Below are 19,749 nucleotides of genomic sequence, written 5' to 3' on the forward strand. Positions count from 1 at the left end.
GGAAAAAAGCACTGCAAGCAATGCTATCTATCTATCTATCTATCTATCTATCTATCTATCTATCTATCTATATCTATCTATCTTAGTTGTCTGTCTCTCCGTCACTGGAGCAAGAATTGTCAGTGCAAGCAGGTCTCTCTCTCTTTCTCTCTCTCTCTCACTCTTGCTGTCTCTCTCTCTCTCTGTAACACACATGCGCGCGCGCACGCACACACACACACACACACACACACACACACACACACACACACACACACACACACGCACGCACACACAAACACGCACGGCCAAGCTTGGCTGCATCAAAGAGTGGTACTTCTTTGACTGGGCTCCTAGCACATAGACGTGCTGCTCCTAGCGTCGGCACCTTGCAAGCACAGCAGTCACCTTCCAACCTCTGCGACTCTCCTCCGCTCTTGTCGCTCAGTCGCAGTTATTTTGCAGGACGGAAAGGGGACCGCTGACTGTCCGTTTCGCCTGTTTACAGCATCTGAGGAGTTTTCCCCACCAGGAGATCGGAGCGTTTGCTTTCGGTACCCGCAAAAGAGTCTATGCTCCACAACAGACACGCGGCTGGTCGCTTTACCGAACCAGAAAGGGCTGCCGTGCGTCCTGGTGATGAGGTTGGTGGCGCACAGCCGACACAGTATTAAAGGAATCCCTCTGTATCTGAAGAAACCGCCCCAGTAAGGGACAAGAACGGGGGGAGAGCTGCGGGAACTGTTGTCGGCTGGGACGCTATCATTTCGACTAGGATGCATCTCTTCAGTGCCATGTTCCTGCTTGTGATGTTAGCTGTCATTCCCTGTGAGGTAAGGACCCCGGCACAAACGCTTGCACGCTATGAATAAGCATTGTTTAAAAGTTCCTAAAGCACTACCGACCGCCTGTATATGCATTCTCAAATATAGATAATTTAAGTAAGAAGCAACACCTTAGTGCGAGCTGTATCACAGTTAGAAATAAGAGAAAATATTATGTTAAGTCAGTGTGGAGACTGTGTGCATGGTGCAGCATTAAACAAGCAAATTGCTATTGTTCTGAGGGTATATCCTTTCAGTGTGCAACCTTGTATACTAATGAGAAGCAAGGACAGAGTAAGAAGAAAGTTCAGAAAAGATATGACTATACGCAGAGCTTGTAGTTGACGGTAAAAACCACCTGATCCCGTTTTACTTGACGTTTTATTTCGGGAATTGAGCTCACACATATTTTGAGACTGACATAATGATGTAGGCCTAATCTGTTGTATGAATTACAATGAGTAAAATAAAAAGCTGGTAAGGACATTGTCTTTAAGGAAAAAGTAACCATGATTAAAGTGACGTTTTTCCATGACAATGTAACTGATTTATGCGGGTTCTGATGGCTTTGATGCCCCGGAGGTCGTTGTTTACAGATCTCCCTATCCACCTTTACATCACTGACAGAGAAATCCAGAGACTCCCCGAAGATATATCTGATAGCGCTGATTAAGCTGAAAGAACCGAGCAATGAACGGCAACGCTGACAGTTTGTTTACAGGATCTATGTGTGATTTGTGGCTGTGAATACGAGCCGTGCGTAATTAGTAGTGTACCAGACCAGCGCCAAGAAATGGTTGTGGATCTTTAGATGTGTGATGTGTGTCAGTGTGTGTGTGTGTGTGTGTGTGTGTGTGTGTGTGTGTGTGTGTGTGTGTGTGTGGCGTGCTGTAGCGCATGAAAAAAAACCCGTGCCCGTTTGGTAAAAATGACGAGCTTTGATGTGACAGTTATAAATTGAAGTGAAGGACGGTAAATTATTTGACCCAGAAAAGCTTTCAGTCAAGGCAGGAGCATGAAAACTTGCAGAGGTTCAGCTGGTCAGCATACATGCAGTGCTGAGCATAACCCATGACAGCATAGAAAGTATAACACTGGAGGTCTGCTGATAGAGTACCTATAATTTTCCTGTTATTTATGAGTGCATAAAACACCCTATGATCGGTACATTGGACAGCGCCGTTTCGCACCTTCAGTTACTTGCAGCAGCAAGTATTTTCATGACCATGGACAGCGCCGTGTCACGCCTTCCGTTGAAAACAGCGCTCTGAGTCAATTTAGCGCCACAGACACAGCCTCTTCATTCGTTGGCGGTGAGGATCAGCATTTGGCAAAGGCCACCAGACAGATTTCAGGGCCTTACAAATAAAACAACTCTAAAATAAATCTCTAAGGGTGCTAAACAAAAAGAAGAGTAATGTATATGAACAATCTATTCAACCTCAAAATGTTATGACATTTGAAAAATACCAGTGAGTTGGATATAAGTAACACAGACACACTAATTTTTCTTTTAGGGTGGCTTCTATAGATGAATACTTCCAAGGGCCCTTATATGTTTCATCTCTAAGGCCCCCAAACAATGCAGTTTGATACAGTTTTGGGGTTTCTACACCAAACATGACCACTGCCCCTGATCACATTTAACTGTCTATATTTATGTCTTTCACAATATGTGGTAACACAAGGTGTGTGTCCCATTGCGGCAAATGTATCTGACTGAGGAGTAGCTCCTGTGTTGTTAACAATAATTCTGTAAAATGTAGAAACAGTAAAAGCCATATGTTGCAGCATCAGTGCTTTACATGCCACGTCTACAGGTTGAGTGAACACTGTGTTTGACCTTTTCAGTCTAGCAGAGGTGCGCTGATGAACAGGCTGTACTGTACACCTGTGTGTCGAGTTCACAGTGTAATATGTATTAAACAAGCTGCAGGAGTCTCCAGGTCTCACACACTGAATGCATTACCAGATGCATACCTACCACTCCAAATGAAACCACAAAGAGGTATGGACGTGCCTTTTTGACCTCCTTTAAATTAAATTACTTATTATATTTTCTGCGGCTTAATAACCAAATTAACTGAAAGTTTGCAGATCTTTCTGATTTAATCGAGTTACTAAATGTAATGCTTCAAGTAAAATTTAAAATTACACAACTTGTCTGTGCTAACGCCGACACAGCTTTATGGATGTTCTTCAGTAAATAAAGAGGAATAAATGTCATTGTTAAACAGCTGCAAATGTGACATTGAAAATGTAGCTGACGGCTTACCATTATATCTCAATAGCTGTAACCATCTCGCTTCTTCAGAGGGTTCACACTGTAATTGGCCTTAGGGGACAATTTGTTATATATGTTTACATTAAATATTTAAAAAGGCTGAACGAAAATATGACACCACCCGTCTCACCAAGATTGCACCGCAAACATAAAGAATTGAAGACTTCTTGCGTATCTACTGCATTGAGGGTAACATTCCGTTTCAGTGGAGTTGAGACATTCACATATTTCAGTCACAGTCTCAGCACAGGCCTGTATGAAATATTTACAGGGCTTTAATGAGACAGATGCACTTGTTCGTTCACTGCATGTGTTTGTTAAGTACCCATAAAGCCCAGGGGTCCTAGTGTTATTGATATAGATGGGCACCTGCTTGACCTTGGCACAGATGTCTTGTTATTGTGTGCGTATCAAACCATGCATGTCGGGACACACCACACAAGTGCATATGTGTCTGTGTGTGTGTGCATTTGTAAGTAGAGCATACAGTGCTAGTACTATGCACACATATGGTGTGCGGTATACTGCATGCATGTTATACTTTGTTGGCTTCCACTTTAACAGGGTAAAGAGAGAGATGTATTGCAACTAATCAAAGCTTAAAATGATCTAAAAGAAGAAGAAACACGGCAAATTCACTTTAAAATATTTTTTACAAAATGTATACAATTTGTCCAGAATGTAAAGTATGACTTTGAAAGTACTATAATATTGATTTAACTCAAAGGCACCTTATCTTCTCTAAAAAGTGTGGGACGTTCAGAGGAGTTTGCTCTAACAATCATTCTGCAAGGTGTAAACCATCTTTAATGTATAACATTTTGGAACAAATCTTCTTAATATACAACATACTGCACAATGTAATGACCATCATCAGTCAAGAGGTAGAAATTATACTATGTTGGCATAATGCGGATTGTAACATTTTTTTTCTGAGAAAGTCAGCATCTTTTCATTAGTCTAGTTAATATTAATAGCTTAGTATTGATCGCAATGTAAATGTAATGCCACAGCAGAAATTCCAACTCACATTATGTTAAGATGCTCTGTTTACGTGTATGTAGACGAGGACTTCAATCGAATGTGATGAATGAAACTCACATGAAGTATGAGATGATCAGATATTTTGGAGTTGTTAAACACAGACAAATAAAGACCACAAGAAATCAACATTCAAACCATTAATAGATGCCACAGTTCTGCTTGCATATGGAAATACTACCAGCAACACCTTACATTTTTTTTAGGGGGAAAAATCAGTGTTAGTGAAATATCCCTTTTTATCACAAATGAGGTAACTTGAAATTTGGTTGGTCAGACTTGCCCTGAGTCTTCATGAATAAAACACAAAAAATGGAGACTTTAAATAATTCTTAAATCACATTTTCAAATGGGTAATGCCAGCAGATCACACAATGATCTAGCAACATTTTCCACTAATATTCCTGTCAAACTTTCAAGTTGATTTAAAAAGCATGCTGGAGCATCACTGAGAGGTGAGGTGAGGTAATATTGTTTACGGGGACAAAAGACTGCTTTGTTTAATTTTGTGCAGTTGCCCAATTTATGCTTAAGCAATTGGGTATGAAGATTGTTTCAAGGACTTGAAACATTCACGTTCAGGTTTAGAGGCAAAAAATGTTTTTGTGGTCCCACTGGGGCAAGGGAGTGCCAGAGGAATGCAGTTATTGGTTTAAGACGTCTGGGCTCGAGGACTTCCGACACTAGCATGGATCAGAGTGATGGAAATGAACACTTGCTTTGGTGTTTTTCTGCTCAAACACCAAGTGCAGTGGAGGTGAAAACCTAATTGCTTGTCATTCTCAAGGAAGGAGACAGAACCCTGTGGAAGCAATTGGCTAGATTTTTCAGCAGTTTACTAGATGCCTTCACTCACCAGGGATCACAATAAAGGACCTTGTTAAGTTATGTTTCCTCATTCTAGATTGGTGTGATGATTGCACCCGAAACCCAACCAGCTGGGGTCTGTTTATAGCTAAAAGGCAAGTAATGTAAAGTAACCAGCAGTTGTAAATCATGCAGTGTTTAAAACATAATTTGGCACAAACACATTTATCTATTTATATTGAGCTAATTATTCAGTATTAAGTGCTATAATATAAGTGTCACTGAATAGAGATGGTTTTATTGGCACAAAGGAAACAATAGATATGATAATGCTACACTGAGAGGACTTTTTTTCTTTTAGCTACATGTCAGTTATTAATAAGCCTGACATATATTAGGTCTGACTCCACAGCCAAAGTGATGGAAAGCAGTACGCTGGCCCGATGCTAACGCTGTCTATAATGTCTCCACATGTGAGAACAACAAGGACAGACCTCAGCTCAATCAGAGTCAGGCAGGACAAACAGCTGGGTCGGCTAATGTCCAATCCAGACAGCTTTGAATAGTCCACCGACCTGGCAGTGTCCCTTTGGCCAAAAAATCTCTTTTTCTGGTACCAGTCCAATGAGAGAAAAGCAGCACGATCACAATAAAAGCCCTCGCCAGACATGAGTGTGATCGAGCCACTTGTGGTAAATTTCTGTCCTTGTCTCCATGCCAAAAGCATATTACAGAAAAAAAAATTACCAAGACATTGAAGCTTGTCAAACCTTGTAAAAAAAATACTTCCTTTTTTATCTTCCCTCTGGCATTATTATCAGTGAGCCTACCTGTTAAAAGCTTTTATAAATCCTGAGGAGTGAGACAGTGCAGATGACAGTCAGAGAGGAACAGAGCTGTGAGAGTCGTCTATGTTTCCCAGGAGGAAGGACACTAGGTAGCAGGCTGGACAGAATGTGCTCTGCCAAGCAGCAGCCTAACCTCCACCTAGAGAATTAAACAGATGAAAAGCTGCAGGAGCATGGGTTATAAATCTGCCAGTGGGAGGCAAAGACACACACTCAACCATTAAAATCACCTTGCTATGCTATGACAAGTCCAGTGCTTGTCTGCATTGCTAACATTGCATTACAACACAAGCCCATATAATTAGAAAGTCAAGCTGTAGCACTTAGACGCAACTTGTAATCAAATGCGAGAATTTAACATATTCAGTATGTAATACATATAGCATTCATTTTCTCATAATGTCAACATTTCTTAAGTATAATAGCTATAATATGTGCCACATTTTCCTCATAAATGGCAATAATGTGTGAATTTAGTGTAATTTTCATATGTTTCTTGCTCTGTTCAGACATAAATAAGATAACCCACATAACCTAATGTCTGCATTGTGCCTGTCAGTCAGTAACAATCATGTCTAGCAGTACGTGGGTGAGTGAGTGAGTAGGTAGGGTTACATTAGCCACTGTGTGCCTGCGTCCACCTTCATGCACTCCCCATTAATATACAAATGCGCTGCTTCACAATCAGCCACAGATAATGAGGTTGCATTAGGTTTGATTCAGTGCTGCTTGAAGAGATTGAATAGTATGTGCTTGTGTCTTGACTGATTAGGGTAGAGCTCGAATCAGCGCGCGATAATGATACTACATTGTGTGAGTCAGAACTTTAGCAATGTGAAGAGATTTGTTTCATAAAAGAGATACTGCTTAAGAAAGGAGGCCGGAGTGCAGGGAGCTATTGAGCCTTTGTCCTGTCCGCTGTTCATTTGCTCATCCTAATGTTTGATGTGCTTTCATGTAGCCTGCTGCTTCATCATCAGAGGAGTGTATGTGTGTGAGTGTGTGTGTGTGTGTAATATGTATTCATCACATTGTAAGGACAAAAATACGCACACACAGTCACATGGTTGGGCCTTGCCTCTCATCTGGGAACAATTCAGTCCTCAGATGGTTGTTTTCAGGTTTAGAGTTGTGATTGACAAATTTTGGTGGTAGACACATATTGGTTATGGTTTAGAGTTAGAGCAAGTCAATACAATGTCCTCACAAGTACTATACTGTGTGTGTAATAGATAAAGTGAATGGTGGTTAGCATGTGTGTTTGTTAATGGACAGGGAGGTTTGTGTGCCAGTGTGAGTGGTTTGGTTTTTGATGATGTACCTGTTTCTGGGTCAGTTTTCTAAATGTGGTCTTTTCATGACTCACACAGGGGTGATATTAGCGTGTGTTGATGGTGGTGAGCTTTTTTGTGGTGTGGCCCAGGGTGAAATGGGTGACTGATTTTACTACTGCGGTGCCCTGGATGAGGCATGAAGGCAGCCAGCAGTCTGCGTGGTAATTGGTTAACAGATGGAATTCTGGGAAGAGAAGCATTTGAGGTCAGCGGCCCGACTCTCAGAGTAACACCGCGTCCCTGTCATGGATGGCCCCCCTCTGAGGTACAGAGGGTGTGTCAGCATGGCAATACCTTTCCAGCTGGAATGCCCTTTTCTGTACTTGTTCATATGCAAGCATGCATGACCTTGCTGACTTGAGACAAACAAAACACAAAACTGTGTTCTTAACTTCATACAGCATAACCAACATAAAAAAGCCTGCAGACATTACATATTACTGGTACTCTATGCAAGAGTCAGATTTTCAAAGCAGCACTTTCTGGCACTGACTGACACTCCTACAGACAAACCAAATCCCTTTCATGTTTGCTGTTTGTTTTCTGGGTTTTTTTAAGTCTTTGTAAAGCAATAATAAATATGTGTTTTCAGTTTTTCAAAAACAGAAAAATGTGTTACTAACCACCCAGCCAAATTTGAATGATCAAAAAAATTGCCAAGTATATAAAATTAGGTTTCAAAATTGTGGAAAAACAAGCAGTATTCTGAGCTCCAAAACACTGGGGGCGTGTCTGCTGAAGATGCTGAAATTGCTCCCCAACTCAACCAACTGAACAGTTTCTGAGTCTCTTAACTATGCTCATGCCGAACTCCCTTAAAAAAAAATAAAAAATAATTATTTGTAGGTGTAAGACAAGCAATGTGGATGATATTTCAAAAGCAAAGTAATGCTAGGAGCTGCTGTTTAATTCAGCACCTATTTTGTAGGTAAATGTGGACTTATTTCACTAAAAATGTAACTTAAATGAGTAGGTAAGAGGCGATCCATCGCCAATTAGCGTTATGTTAAATTGCCGTTTTTTACAATTAAGTTTGGTGTCAACATTACTCACTTCTTTGAAAAGCGCCAGCGCAGGGCTAGATGTAGCAGCCGTGGGAGTTCATCTGTAGTGACAGTGAAGGCACCAGAGTAGCGTCCGCAATGCAGCTGAGGCAGCGATGGTGAGACTGGACAGAGAGGCAGAGAGGGCAGCCACACAGACACAGCTCCCGCAAAAGTACTGCACCAGCAGCGGGACATAGATGTATCCTCTGGGTGGACCAGAGCTTTAATACTGACTCTACCCGGCAATGGATGCTTCATGTGGGTTTGAATAGCTCCTTGAGCACTACCGTTGGCCAAAAAGGGTCCCATTCACCAAAAGCTAATACCATGACACCAGTGGCTATAAACCTGGCTCCGCCAGACGGGATAGAGCATAATCAAGCAGGGGAAGAGAGAAGGACTAAGAGTTAAGTTACCTCGTCAGCTGTCTCTACCCAGTATTTTCCTCACCAATTTACGGTCTCCGGTGAACAACATGGATGAACTGTGACTGCGGATCACAACTCATACAAGGACTTTGGACTGCAACTTCATGATTTTTATGGAAACATGGCTTAACAGACTACAGCATACATCAGGATGCTAATGCTAAGCTTGCAATCAATGTATTGCATGCTGCCATTAGCAAACAACAGACTACACACCCAGCAGATGCTAAGGTGCTCTAGTTCTTATATAGTGTTAGGGGAGGGGTCATGCTAGTCATCCTCTACATCATGGATCCACCGTTTCAGGCTCACCCAAAAAATCCTGATCACAAAAATGGTGAAAAACCGTTTAATGGTCTAACTCCACAATTCAGTACCACATAGTTCTCAGTCTTTTCATGTTTCAGCAATTATTTTCTAACATGTATAATGTGTTTCAAAAGAAAACTCTGATTTTCCTTTACATGGGCTTTAAGCTCTAAAATCTTTCAGTGGTAGGCTGATTAACTGCCACCACAAAGGCCATTTGTTAGACATTTGTTTGAGTATTTTGCAGATTTTCAGAGGACAAGGGACACCAACCATCCAACTGGAAAGACAGATAGGAAAGTCTGGTGTCCATGTTATAAATGACCACTTATTCTGAACCGCAGACTGACCACTACTTATCCTCTGGGGTTGTGTGGGCACTAAATGACCTCTGATGCTGTTTTCTGTCTTGTTGAAAAACCCAGAGGCCTGCTGTCCTAAAATGACCATTAGCATTGTGCACTGAGCTGGCTGACTCTAGGGCAGCTCGTAATCGTCATTAGAAAGGTCTTTGGGACTGAGTACCAAATACAGTTGTTAGGGCCTTCTTACTTATATGTGGTTAACCCAGCTGCTAACCAGCAGCCAGCTGTAGACTGATTACTTTTCATGCATGCAGGAAGAAAGAAAAGTAGATTTACATGTGTCCCCTTTTGACCATTATCCTTTCTTCCAGAAAATTTCACAATGACTGACTAATCCACAAATCATTTCTCAAAATATTTGATGTGCTCATATAATGTATAGGACTTTATGTGTATGCTTACTGTCAGCAGTGTATGGGAGGATCAGCTTGACTGGTGGGATGAATATCATCCCTATATCGCATTCTCTCCCCCACTTTCTCTCTTGCCTTCTGTGTGAGTGTGCTGGAGGGTGCAGGACTCCCAGAGGTTTATGTCTGTGACTCTAAGCAAGAGTGACATTTCTCTGACAACACCCAGAACAGGCACACACATGCACACACACATGCAGTTTCTCTTTCACACACACATTCCTTTTGTCTCTCTTTCTCTCTCCCCTTCGCTCTCTAGTTCACAAACATGTCAGCAATGGGATCCACAAAAGACAAAGAGCCAAATAACGCATGGAATCGATACCAACGGACATGGCTGAGGCTGTTAAATCAGTCGTAGGGTATAGTATGACTGACAGATGCCAATTAGAGCGCAGACATGCTTGATCATCTGGTCAATGCTGGACACGCTGCCACCAGTAATAAGGGTAATAACACACGTTACCCTAGTAACTGCCACTGTGGGACTCACTCAATGTTTTTTTTTTTTTTTTTGCGTCCATCTGCTCTTTTTTGCATTGCAGTAGGCACCTCCTGACCAGTTTTCTGTACGACCTTGCTTTCCCCTGCTCGATGAATCTTTTATGAGCCTGGCAATGTGGGTTTCTGTGTAGAAGATTGGAATATAAATATGGCTGTTGCGCCTAGAGCTCCTCTTCCTGCTCTGATACAAAAGCTTTCATAAGACTGAGCAGATTGGGCAAGCTGCTACTTGAACAGTGCTCTTCACATCTCTTCGCTTTTATCGGAAGACACACATCCCGTATCAGAGAGTGTTATGCATCTTTGAACACCTAACACAGATTCTGCCTCCACCTGCTCAATCACATGGTTGGACAACATACCACACCCACGGGAAATCTTGTTTCCTTTCGAAAGCGCCATGTCAAATTCTTTCTGTCTGAGATTTTGCACAGCATAGATTTCTCTTCGAAAGCCCTAGTTAATTGCATATTGCTCCCATTTATGTTATGAAGTTGAGAGTTGTAGCAGTAATTGATATGGTAAAAAAAAACTGAGATAGTAAATCTTGGTTGAACTCCTCAGACTGTACTATGCCTCTTTTCTTCTGACGACATCTTTCTCTCTTTTATCTTCCTCTCTACTCCCTGAACCTTTCTTTTTCACATGATCCTTATTACCTTTATTCCAGAGAATCCTCTCCGCACCACAACGTGTGAGTGTGGCAGCATTGCCTCCCATGTTGAAAGCTAACTCAATTGCATGGCTTTCATTTTGGGGAATGAAGGATGAGAGCTATACGGCGCGGCAGAAGCGGGTGGCAAGAGAAACCATTTAATCGATGTGTTTTCCGCGTGGCACTGTCACAGCCACTCAGTAGGGCCATTGATGAGGGAGGCTCTCTCTGACTGCGCCAAGGCTTAAAGGCTCCAGTCAGGCAGGCGTGGGAGCCCAGCAGCCACCAGACAGTGCTGCATATCAAGCAGGCTGGCATAGCTGCTCTCTGCAGCCCCACGGTGAGGAAGGTAGAGAGGTCCTTTGATAGAGACACTACATGTAGGAGAGGGGAGATAACAAGATGCTCCAGTGGAAGGAACACCAGCTTACATTACATTATGCTGCCTGATTCTAAACCCCTGGGATTTCTCCAAGTCTACAAAACACACACAGACTCAGTAGTGTGTAATACTGGATGTGAACACAACATCTGGAAGTAGGAGTCACAACTAGAGAGACTGACTTACATTTGTATGCAGCTAATTGGGAACTCAGTATGTATATATAAAGAAAAAGTCGAATGGAATGATACCTTTAGCTCTGATGACATTTACTGAAAGAAATTTGGTCTAGCTTTGATCGATTACGCAAAATTGGAGGAAAATGATGTAACACCCTGACTTTGGCATTTATTTTTCATACATCAGAGGGCTCAGATTTGGATCACATTTACTCGAAAGGAACTTTTCTTAGAGTGAGTCCTGTATATACAGCAGTGCCACGAATCTATTGCTCATTATGCCCTTTTGATTTTTTTTTTTTAAACAGCGGCCCTGAGATTGCCCTAAGCTCTCAGTATACATAATTTTCACCTTCTCTTTTCAATAATCTGCAGCCTCAAACACAAAGACAGCCTGCACAAAGAACAAAATCTATTTGTTCTGTACTCTAAAGAAAGCATAATTTTGCCCCTCCAGTCCCTTTATAATACTTTTGGCAGTGGGTATGAATTTGTGCATCTAAAGTATCTTAAAGCTACTGTGTGTGTAGTAATAAATACAGCTAAGAGAAGTGTTGTATTGAAAAGGCTCTATGTTCTTTAGAAACAAACACCAGCATACACTGGACATACACAACAAAGACTCAGGAACACACTCTCTCACACACACACAGCACACAGATGCTGTGAACTGAGGATGCTGAGGTGATCAGGGTTGGTGGGCAGTGTCAGAGTACAAAGTGAAAGGATGTGTACTGCGTTAGAATTTCGTGCCCAGTGGGGCCGCTGAGCAGGGCAGCATGGCTGAGAAGTGAGTGAGAGAGAGAGAGAAAGCAGAGAAGAAAGAGTGGATTTGGTGGAGATAAAAATTGAATATTACGGGCAAGGACAGAGGGAGAAATAGACAGATAGAGTGCCTTCTGACTGTTCCTGTAGGGTTATTATCTCCCCCTTCCTATCCAAAAGGAGAATAATAATTAGAGGCCTATCGCTCCATCACCATGGTTTTATTCCCCTCACTGGCACTGACACTCCTTGCAGATTGTCTTTAATTAGCTTCACATTGCTTAATCAATACAGCCGAGACCATGACAAAACAATGGCATGTGCGTCCTGTCGCTCGGGCGAGACAGACACAGGAAGAAGCAGGAAGGAAGGATGAAGTGTTGACAGACAAGATGAGAGAGGAAAATGATGTAGAGTGGCATTTCTGTGGGAGGGGAAAAAAGAAACGTCATGCTCTGATAAAAACCTGTTCTCATGATGATTGCAGTCTGCACTTGTTTATCTACTGTTGAGTTTATGTGCTGGTGCATTTGTTGCAAGATATGTGTATGTCTGCATCTTGCTGCACCACAAGGTGAGAAAAACAAGCAGATTGAAGTATTGGCTTAGCTGCATATCAGGCAGTAGCGATTGTCCCATCATGTCAGACTATACTATAGGATATTATGCAGCAATCCTCGTTATATTTTTGAGCAGCAGAGCTGAGTGCTTCAGCCACACTAATGGTGATGTGATGAATAGGTATTCAGGAGAGGTCTCTCTCTTTAAGCCTTAGTGCCTCAGGCTACTGGCCCTCTCAGGCCCAGCTCTCATCTCTTACTCTGCTCAGTGAGAGTATAACAGCATGCAGTGAGCTGCAGGGATCTTCAGAGAGGAGCACTTCTCGCTTGTCAGGCACATTTTTTGACTTGGTATGTTCTGGATCGATATCTGCAGCTGCCATGCTTAAATCTGTGTTGATCTTATCCAAACAGCTCTGAACAAGACCATTAAATGTTAACAGTGAGACCGAGCTCAAACTGAAACTGATTTCTACCTACACATATTATTGGATACTTTTAGAAGGCATTTACATTGTGGAACAGGTTTATGGAGATGATCTGTTGAATCCGAAAAGAAGCCAAAAGAAGAACATCAACAAAGAGGAAATTTGAAAATTATCTAGAGTGGAGAGTCCTCCTACATAAGCCTCTGCTTTTCAAATTAACATGACCACAGTTGTTGTGCAGAGGTGGGCCCTTGCATGGGTGTCATTAAAATTTAAATTAGTGATTTAATCTGTGGGTGGCAGAAATGTCCCCAGAATGTGTTACCCTCTCAAGCTCATTATTAAAGGGTATTTCTGTCTCTCTGTCATTCTAATCTTCCATGCTTAGAGGTTGGATCTTAATTTGAAAGCATTCTTGTCCATTTTACCCGAAGCAATCAGACAATAGTCGACAATGATACGTCCCAGTAGGAATGAGCAATGGAGTCACAGACTGCCATGTCTTAAAGACAGCAAATGAAAATATTTATGTTAATGATTAGCAAAGGAAGCACATCCTTAAGGGAAAAATCATTTCCTATTCCCTCCTTGTGCTGAATGGAATATTAATGCACAGGATGGCCTTTCTGATATCATATTACCCAGGCTGCACTCACAAATATCATCATTAAGCACTGTGGATCTGCATCGTTTTCAGAGTGAGTAGCCCGCTGCACAACATCCTGGAAATGGAAGTCTTTATGTCTTTGCCAAAGACAAAGACATAAAGACACATGTGTATAGATATCCACACTGCTACTGTTTGTTTAAAATCTAGAAACAAACAACCTCCTGCATGTCCAAGAACATACACCCCACAGTGAAATTGAATTGGGACAAATGATGGATTGAGATAGTAATGCAGGACATTCACCATACAGTTTATTGCCATTTACCTGCTGAACATTGCATCTGTAGCTGAAAGATCCAGCCTGATGATCCAATGCAACCCCCATGTGGTGAAGCATCAAACTCAATGCCTACTCTTTACCATGAGGGCCTTCCTCTTCATCTTCCTCCCGCAAACACCTTCCCGCTCATAATTCTTCTCATCTCACACTCGGCTAACTCCACAGAATATTACCCCTTTATTTTATTCAACATACAGCCCTCTCATTTCTGCTCTGTATACTCATTTTCTCTAGTTTGTTGATATTTTCCTGTCTGTTTCTCTGTGTAATCACTGAACGAATCAGTGGCTCCTTATTCTGACAATGCAGCCGAGACTTTGCTGATTATATGGCTGGAATCATTGGCAGGGTGTTGGGGGAATGTACAAGGAACACAGGCTAACACAAGACTGTTTACTTATACTAATAATCCTTTCTACTCTTCCCACCAGCCAGGCACACTCCATGAAAGCACACAGTGACAAGCTAATTTGTTTATCTACAAGTTTCTCCTAACCATTTTTGCCCATAACTCCATGTGGCTGTAAATGTAATATTCAGTTAGGGGCTGTTTTGGGATTTCTCTCCACTGCACAGTGTGCCTGTGTTGTACTAATAATGTCTCCCTAATTAAATGTTACAGCTTCTCTGAGCATTAATGACCTGAAGACAGAGGATACAAATGGAAGCTTCAGCGTGAGCTCCGACAAAGAAGCTGGACGCAAGACTGCAGGCTGGTTCTGTCCCTTCATTACTAATATACAGTACATAGCTGATGGGCTCTGGTCATTGTTTGCTTCTGACCGTGTCCGAGCACAGAGCATTACAATGTTTGTTTTTTTCACAATTGGCTGCTGCAAACTCTCAGTCAACTCAGCCTGTAATTGCTAGGATTTCACCACTCCTCTCTGGTCCTGTTAGTTTCGCTGTTGCAGACGTGGCAGAAAACAGACAAGATGTAAATTCATCACCTCAGGGAGTTTCAAATGCATCACCAATCCTTTTCTCTCTTTTTTTTTTTTGGTTTCTTTCGCTCCCTATTTCTCTTTTTCTCTCTTTGCCTCTTAACATCACAGTCTCTTTTATAAACTCTTTGTCTATCTCATCTGTGGTTCTTTGGCTTATTTTCCTCTTGTGTAACCTACCACAGCGATAGGCTAATCATGGTGATACCTTCACTCTGTGAGTGGGTGACATTTGTAAACAATGAGTCAGACAGAAATCAAATGAGAAAAAAAAATAGACACTTTGTCCACTGGCTGTCTCTTTAAACATCTAACAAGACAGTAGGCGCATGGCATCTGGGATCAGCTCTCAGGTCTTTTTCAGATATAGATGAATCATGAACATCATTAGTGAAACAAAGCACTTCACCTGTACAGTAATAAGACAATGGAATGGCACTCAACTCAAAGTGCAGAAGCAGATTTTAAAACACTCTCAGCCGCAACAGTATTATTCTATATTGAGGCCTAATACAGATTTGTAAATATTAGCACGTCAAAATAGACATGTTTCATGAGTTGTGCTTTCTAAAACTGAGTTTCCAGCACTCATTGCATGATAAGTCACTATCTGGATGAACAAAAACTCAATTATTCTGGGTGATAGTGACAAGGCCAGCACCGCAGGTTCAGGGAAGGGCTTTTTGAAGAGACGAGTGACCATAGGGGGCAGTCTCAATTAGCGGGCTTTCTTTGAGCCTCAACTGCCTTATTTCTGGGCTGAAGACTCCCAATTTGCTGTCAGTAATTAATCCATTTACAGGAATAGCTTTCCCTATGAAACAGAGAGAATGTTTGATTAGCTAGATGGGAGAAAAGGTCAGAATGTGGCAGCGGCTTTCTGCTGTTGGATCCAGAAAAGAGTGGGTGGGTTTTGTGGGACATTGGTTATCAGGTCATGATGGCTGGATGAGCCAGGAAATGATCATAGTAATTGTGCGTGTGAATGTGTATCTGTATGCGTGTACGTATGCGTGAGTGCCTCCGTGTGTGTGGGCAATTCAACTGGGCACATTTTCCACAGGAAGTGCTGCACTGAGTTGTATTCAGCTGGTACTGTTGGCATGAGTAGGTGCAGAACAGTGGATAGAGCCATGCTGTGCTGCAGAATGCATGGCAACTGATTGCCGCATGTAGTTCTTGTCTATTGCTTTGATCAAGGCTTTTCTTTAGAAAGCCTCAAGCAAAATGTGGTGCCCTGCTTGTTCCTGATTGAGCTATCTGATACTCAACCATATACCGTTCATTCATACCAAAAACCCTACAAATAATAATGTATAAGCCCCCATGAACTGTTGAGATTGTAATCAAGGGAGCAATCAGGAGCAATCAATGCTTTTATGAATAAAATTTGAATGGATGTTCCAGCAATATATTCATGAAGCCTCTAAGAACAAGTACTCTGAAGTAGGATAGCTCAAATACTGCGTTTAATTGGTCAAAGAATACTTCGCGATGTAAATATCATTGCAATTTAGTCTCTTCAACTGCATCAGTCCCTCTGGTGGGTCATTAAAAAGGCAGATTGAGTGGCTGTTAGAATTCAGAGAAATGCATATAAAATTATGGTAAAGACATCTACAGTTTCCATTTTTGTGTAGTGATGCAATGTTGTCTTGGGTTTCACTCAGTCTGAGGAGGATGATATTGCTTCAAAATCTCAATACAAGCAGATAAAGAATATCCTACAAATTCAAACAATACAGCAGCTATACTGTTGTAAAAGTATTTATAGAGCTTTTTGAGAGACCAGTTGAAAACATCAAAGGTTAAGAGGCATGGTCTGAGTCTTGGCCTCTGATCTGCAGTCTTGCCTCATGATATATTATGAATGTATTTACTTGTCTTCAGTGTGGGTTGATTAGATGGGCTCAATTGGTTATACTGTAGAGACAATGGATAGACTCACCACAGGGTATTGTGGGTGTGTTACAGTCAATACAGTGAGGCAGACACACTTACTGTATTGATTTTCTTTCTCACGTGTTCTCACTAGAGGGACAGATTCTCACCTGTTAAAAGCCATTATTATAGTTAAGCAGTATCAGGCTGAGACTTGGGCATTGACTCTGTTTTGTTCCTTACTTTTGTTTCATATAATAGTGACCAAGGTACCGTATATCACGTGCATGTCACAGCTCGAACGGGTCTCTCACACAACACTGTGGCAACCACCATTAGAGGGTATTGTAGACATTTCACAGCTCAGTGGAGAGAAAGCGTTGCTCATGCAAGTGGACACAAATACAGAGAAGCATTGAAACACACAAACACATCAATGCATGCATATGTAAACATATACACACAGAAATGAACACATATTTACACATAAACATGCATATGCAAGCGCATAAAAACACTTATTTTCATATACAGAAATTCTAAAGTTCTTTTATTGTCTTTGGGAGATTCTGGTGGCTAATCTTGTAAAATTGTGCTGATGCAAGCTGAACATGCAAGGTTATCGACTCCCATGTCTTGTCTCCAGGTCTTCACGCAACCCACATATATCATGTCATGTCATGATTCATATATTGTCGTTCGCCTCTGTGGTGTCCATAAATGGAGTGGGACAAAGGTCCCACTCCATTTGTGGTGAATGCTCACTGCTTGAATTATTGAACATATTCAACTCGATAAGATGTGTTCTCTGTATTTCATGCATGCTGGGTCCATTGCATGTTTATGCTTGAGTTCTACAGTGGCCTGAGTCTCTATAAAATGGAAAAGCCCAGATGAGTTTCCTTAATCAAAGGCCCACAGGAGCTGTTAATAGATTAAACACTCCATGTTGAAAGCATACCACTGCGTCTGCCTGCCTGAACCCTGGGCTGCAGCCTATTTATGCCATTTAAATAGTTGCCATGGTGATGAGGTCACGCTCATTTAAGATGATTTTGATCTTGATATATTTAGAAAGCAGTGGGCCTCCATGTCCATCATCTAATTAATGAATTATGACTCAGAAAAATAGCCAGTATTCTTAAAGCCAGATGACTCCAGCTTCAGAGCTCAGTCAGGGGCTTGGTTTGTGTACGGCCTAGCTGCCTCAGTCATAACAGCTCTGCATCATTATGAAGGAGGTCTGTGTAATTAGCTGAGGTGTAATTTGGTCCTGTATTTCAGCTGTGAATCTATGACTGGCTGTGTGCTTGTGCTTAGTGAGAATGTGGCTAGTGTTTGGTGCTTTCTGTTCCCCGGTATTGTTATCTCACCCAGAGCTTGTCCCTATGGCCTCAGGGCTTTGTGGCGCTCTACTGCCATCCATGGGTGTGCACAAATGCTGCCATTTCTACAGTTGGTGGGCATTTTCGCCATTTGAACTGATTGAAAAATGCCCTTTATAGAGCATGCCTACAGGCTAGTACAAAGTGGATTTTTTTATGTTTATGATAAAGCACAAGGCCATGTTGGTACGTTTATGTGGAAGCACCAAAAAGCTACATCTGTACATGGAGATTTTCCACAGTATTATATCTACAGTATGCAGTGCAAATGTGAGTCCAAGCATGCAACAAGACAGCTAAGATCACCAGCGAGAGTGTATGATCTCAGGACAGAAATAGTTGAAGCTAAGACACATGCAGGGTAAAGGAGAAACACATGATATGATGCCATTTTTTCTCATTGCCAGAGGGGCCAAGAGAAACAACAGGGAAAGAGAGTGAAGGAGAGGAGTTAAAGGCTAAATAAAATTCACAGAGAAGGAGAACAAAAGAGAGCGACAGAGAAATGGAGATAATGGCACAGCAGAGTAGCGAAGAAAATGAAGCTGGCCAATTATTAGGCTGGAAATTATGAGGAATGGCTGTGAAAATTAATCAAAAAGGATTAAATTAATACAGGTTAAATGCCCGACTTCCTCTCTAGCTAATATTTAATGAAAGCTTGTTCTGCCAACAGACTATGTGATTAGACAGTTGATTGGCAGAGCCTAGAATTCTTTGAGGTGTGGCAGATTGTCCTCATCATACTCATTATTTCCATCCTTTATTTGGTCCATCACTCTACAAAAAATGGCATCTGACCTGCACTCTGTGAGAAGAATTTTAAGTTTCAAAGAGTTGAGGAGCACTCCACTTTGCAAAGATTAAACATATATACATCATACATGAATCGCGGACTCTGATTAAAAGATGTATTGAAAAAGAAGATAAGGGTGCAAAGAAAAACGTCTGAGAGAAGATTTGATGTGAATGTTTCGAATGGTATCCCCTATGGTTTCAGTTATTGTAAAGCAGTGTTTTGTTATTGGCACAAAACAACAACATCTTAGCACTGTCTGGGGAAAAAAGCATTGTCATCAAACTAAAGAGATAACTAACTTGTGTAAAGAAGAACAGAGAATAAAGAGATGATGGGTGGACATTTATATAAAACAGTAGTTTCCAAGGTTTGTTTTGATGTGGAAATAATCTGCAGATGTCAGGAATTCTTTGTGAGTTTTGCTTTATCTTTAAAGGCACTGTATCTTAAATTATCTTCTATAGACTTATATCGACTACTACCATGAATATTGTACGAATATTACAGTCAACTCTTAATTCAGTCATAGCCAGTAGGCTGTGGAAACTGTTATCTGCTCATGTCAAACATGTGAAACAATGTTAACTAGTAGAGACTGCTTTATGCCTGCTGAGTGTTGATGATTGTTGCACCAGAATCTTG

At 41.5% G+C, this 19,749-nt stretch overlaps 1 protein-coding gene across 1 annotated transcript in view; it reads left to right on the forward strand.

Annotated features, from left to right (window-relative positions):
- The first annotated feature begins 360 nt into the window (after window positions 1-360).
- olfm2a (olfactomedin 2a) overlaps window positions 361-19,749 on the forward strand; it is a 51,864-nt gene continuing 32,475 nt past the window's right edge. The window contains exon 1 of the mRNA XM_044330132.1: window positions 361-812. Coding sequence (XP_044186067.1) covers window positions 756-812 — 57 coding nt within the window. The 5' untranslated portion in view covers window positions 361-755. The remainder of the gene's footprint in view (window positions 813-19,749) is intronic.

The sequence above is a fragment of the Thunnus albacares genome, chromosome 17 (assembly GCF_914725855.1).
Source record: "Thunnus albacares chromosome 17, fThuAlb1.1, whole genome shotgun sequence".
Classification (NCBI taxonomy): domain Eukaryota; kingdom Metazoa; phylum Chordata; class Actinopteri; order Scombriformes; family Scombridae; genus Thunnus; species Thunnus albacares.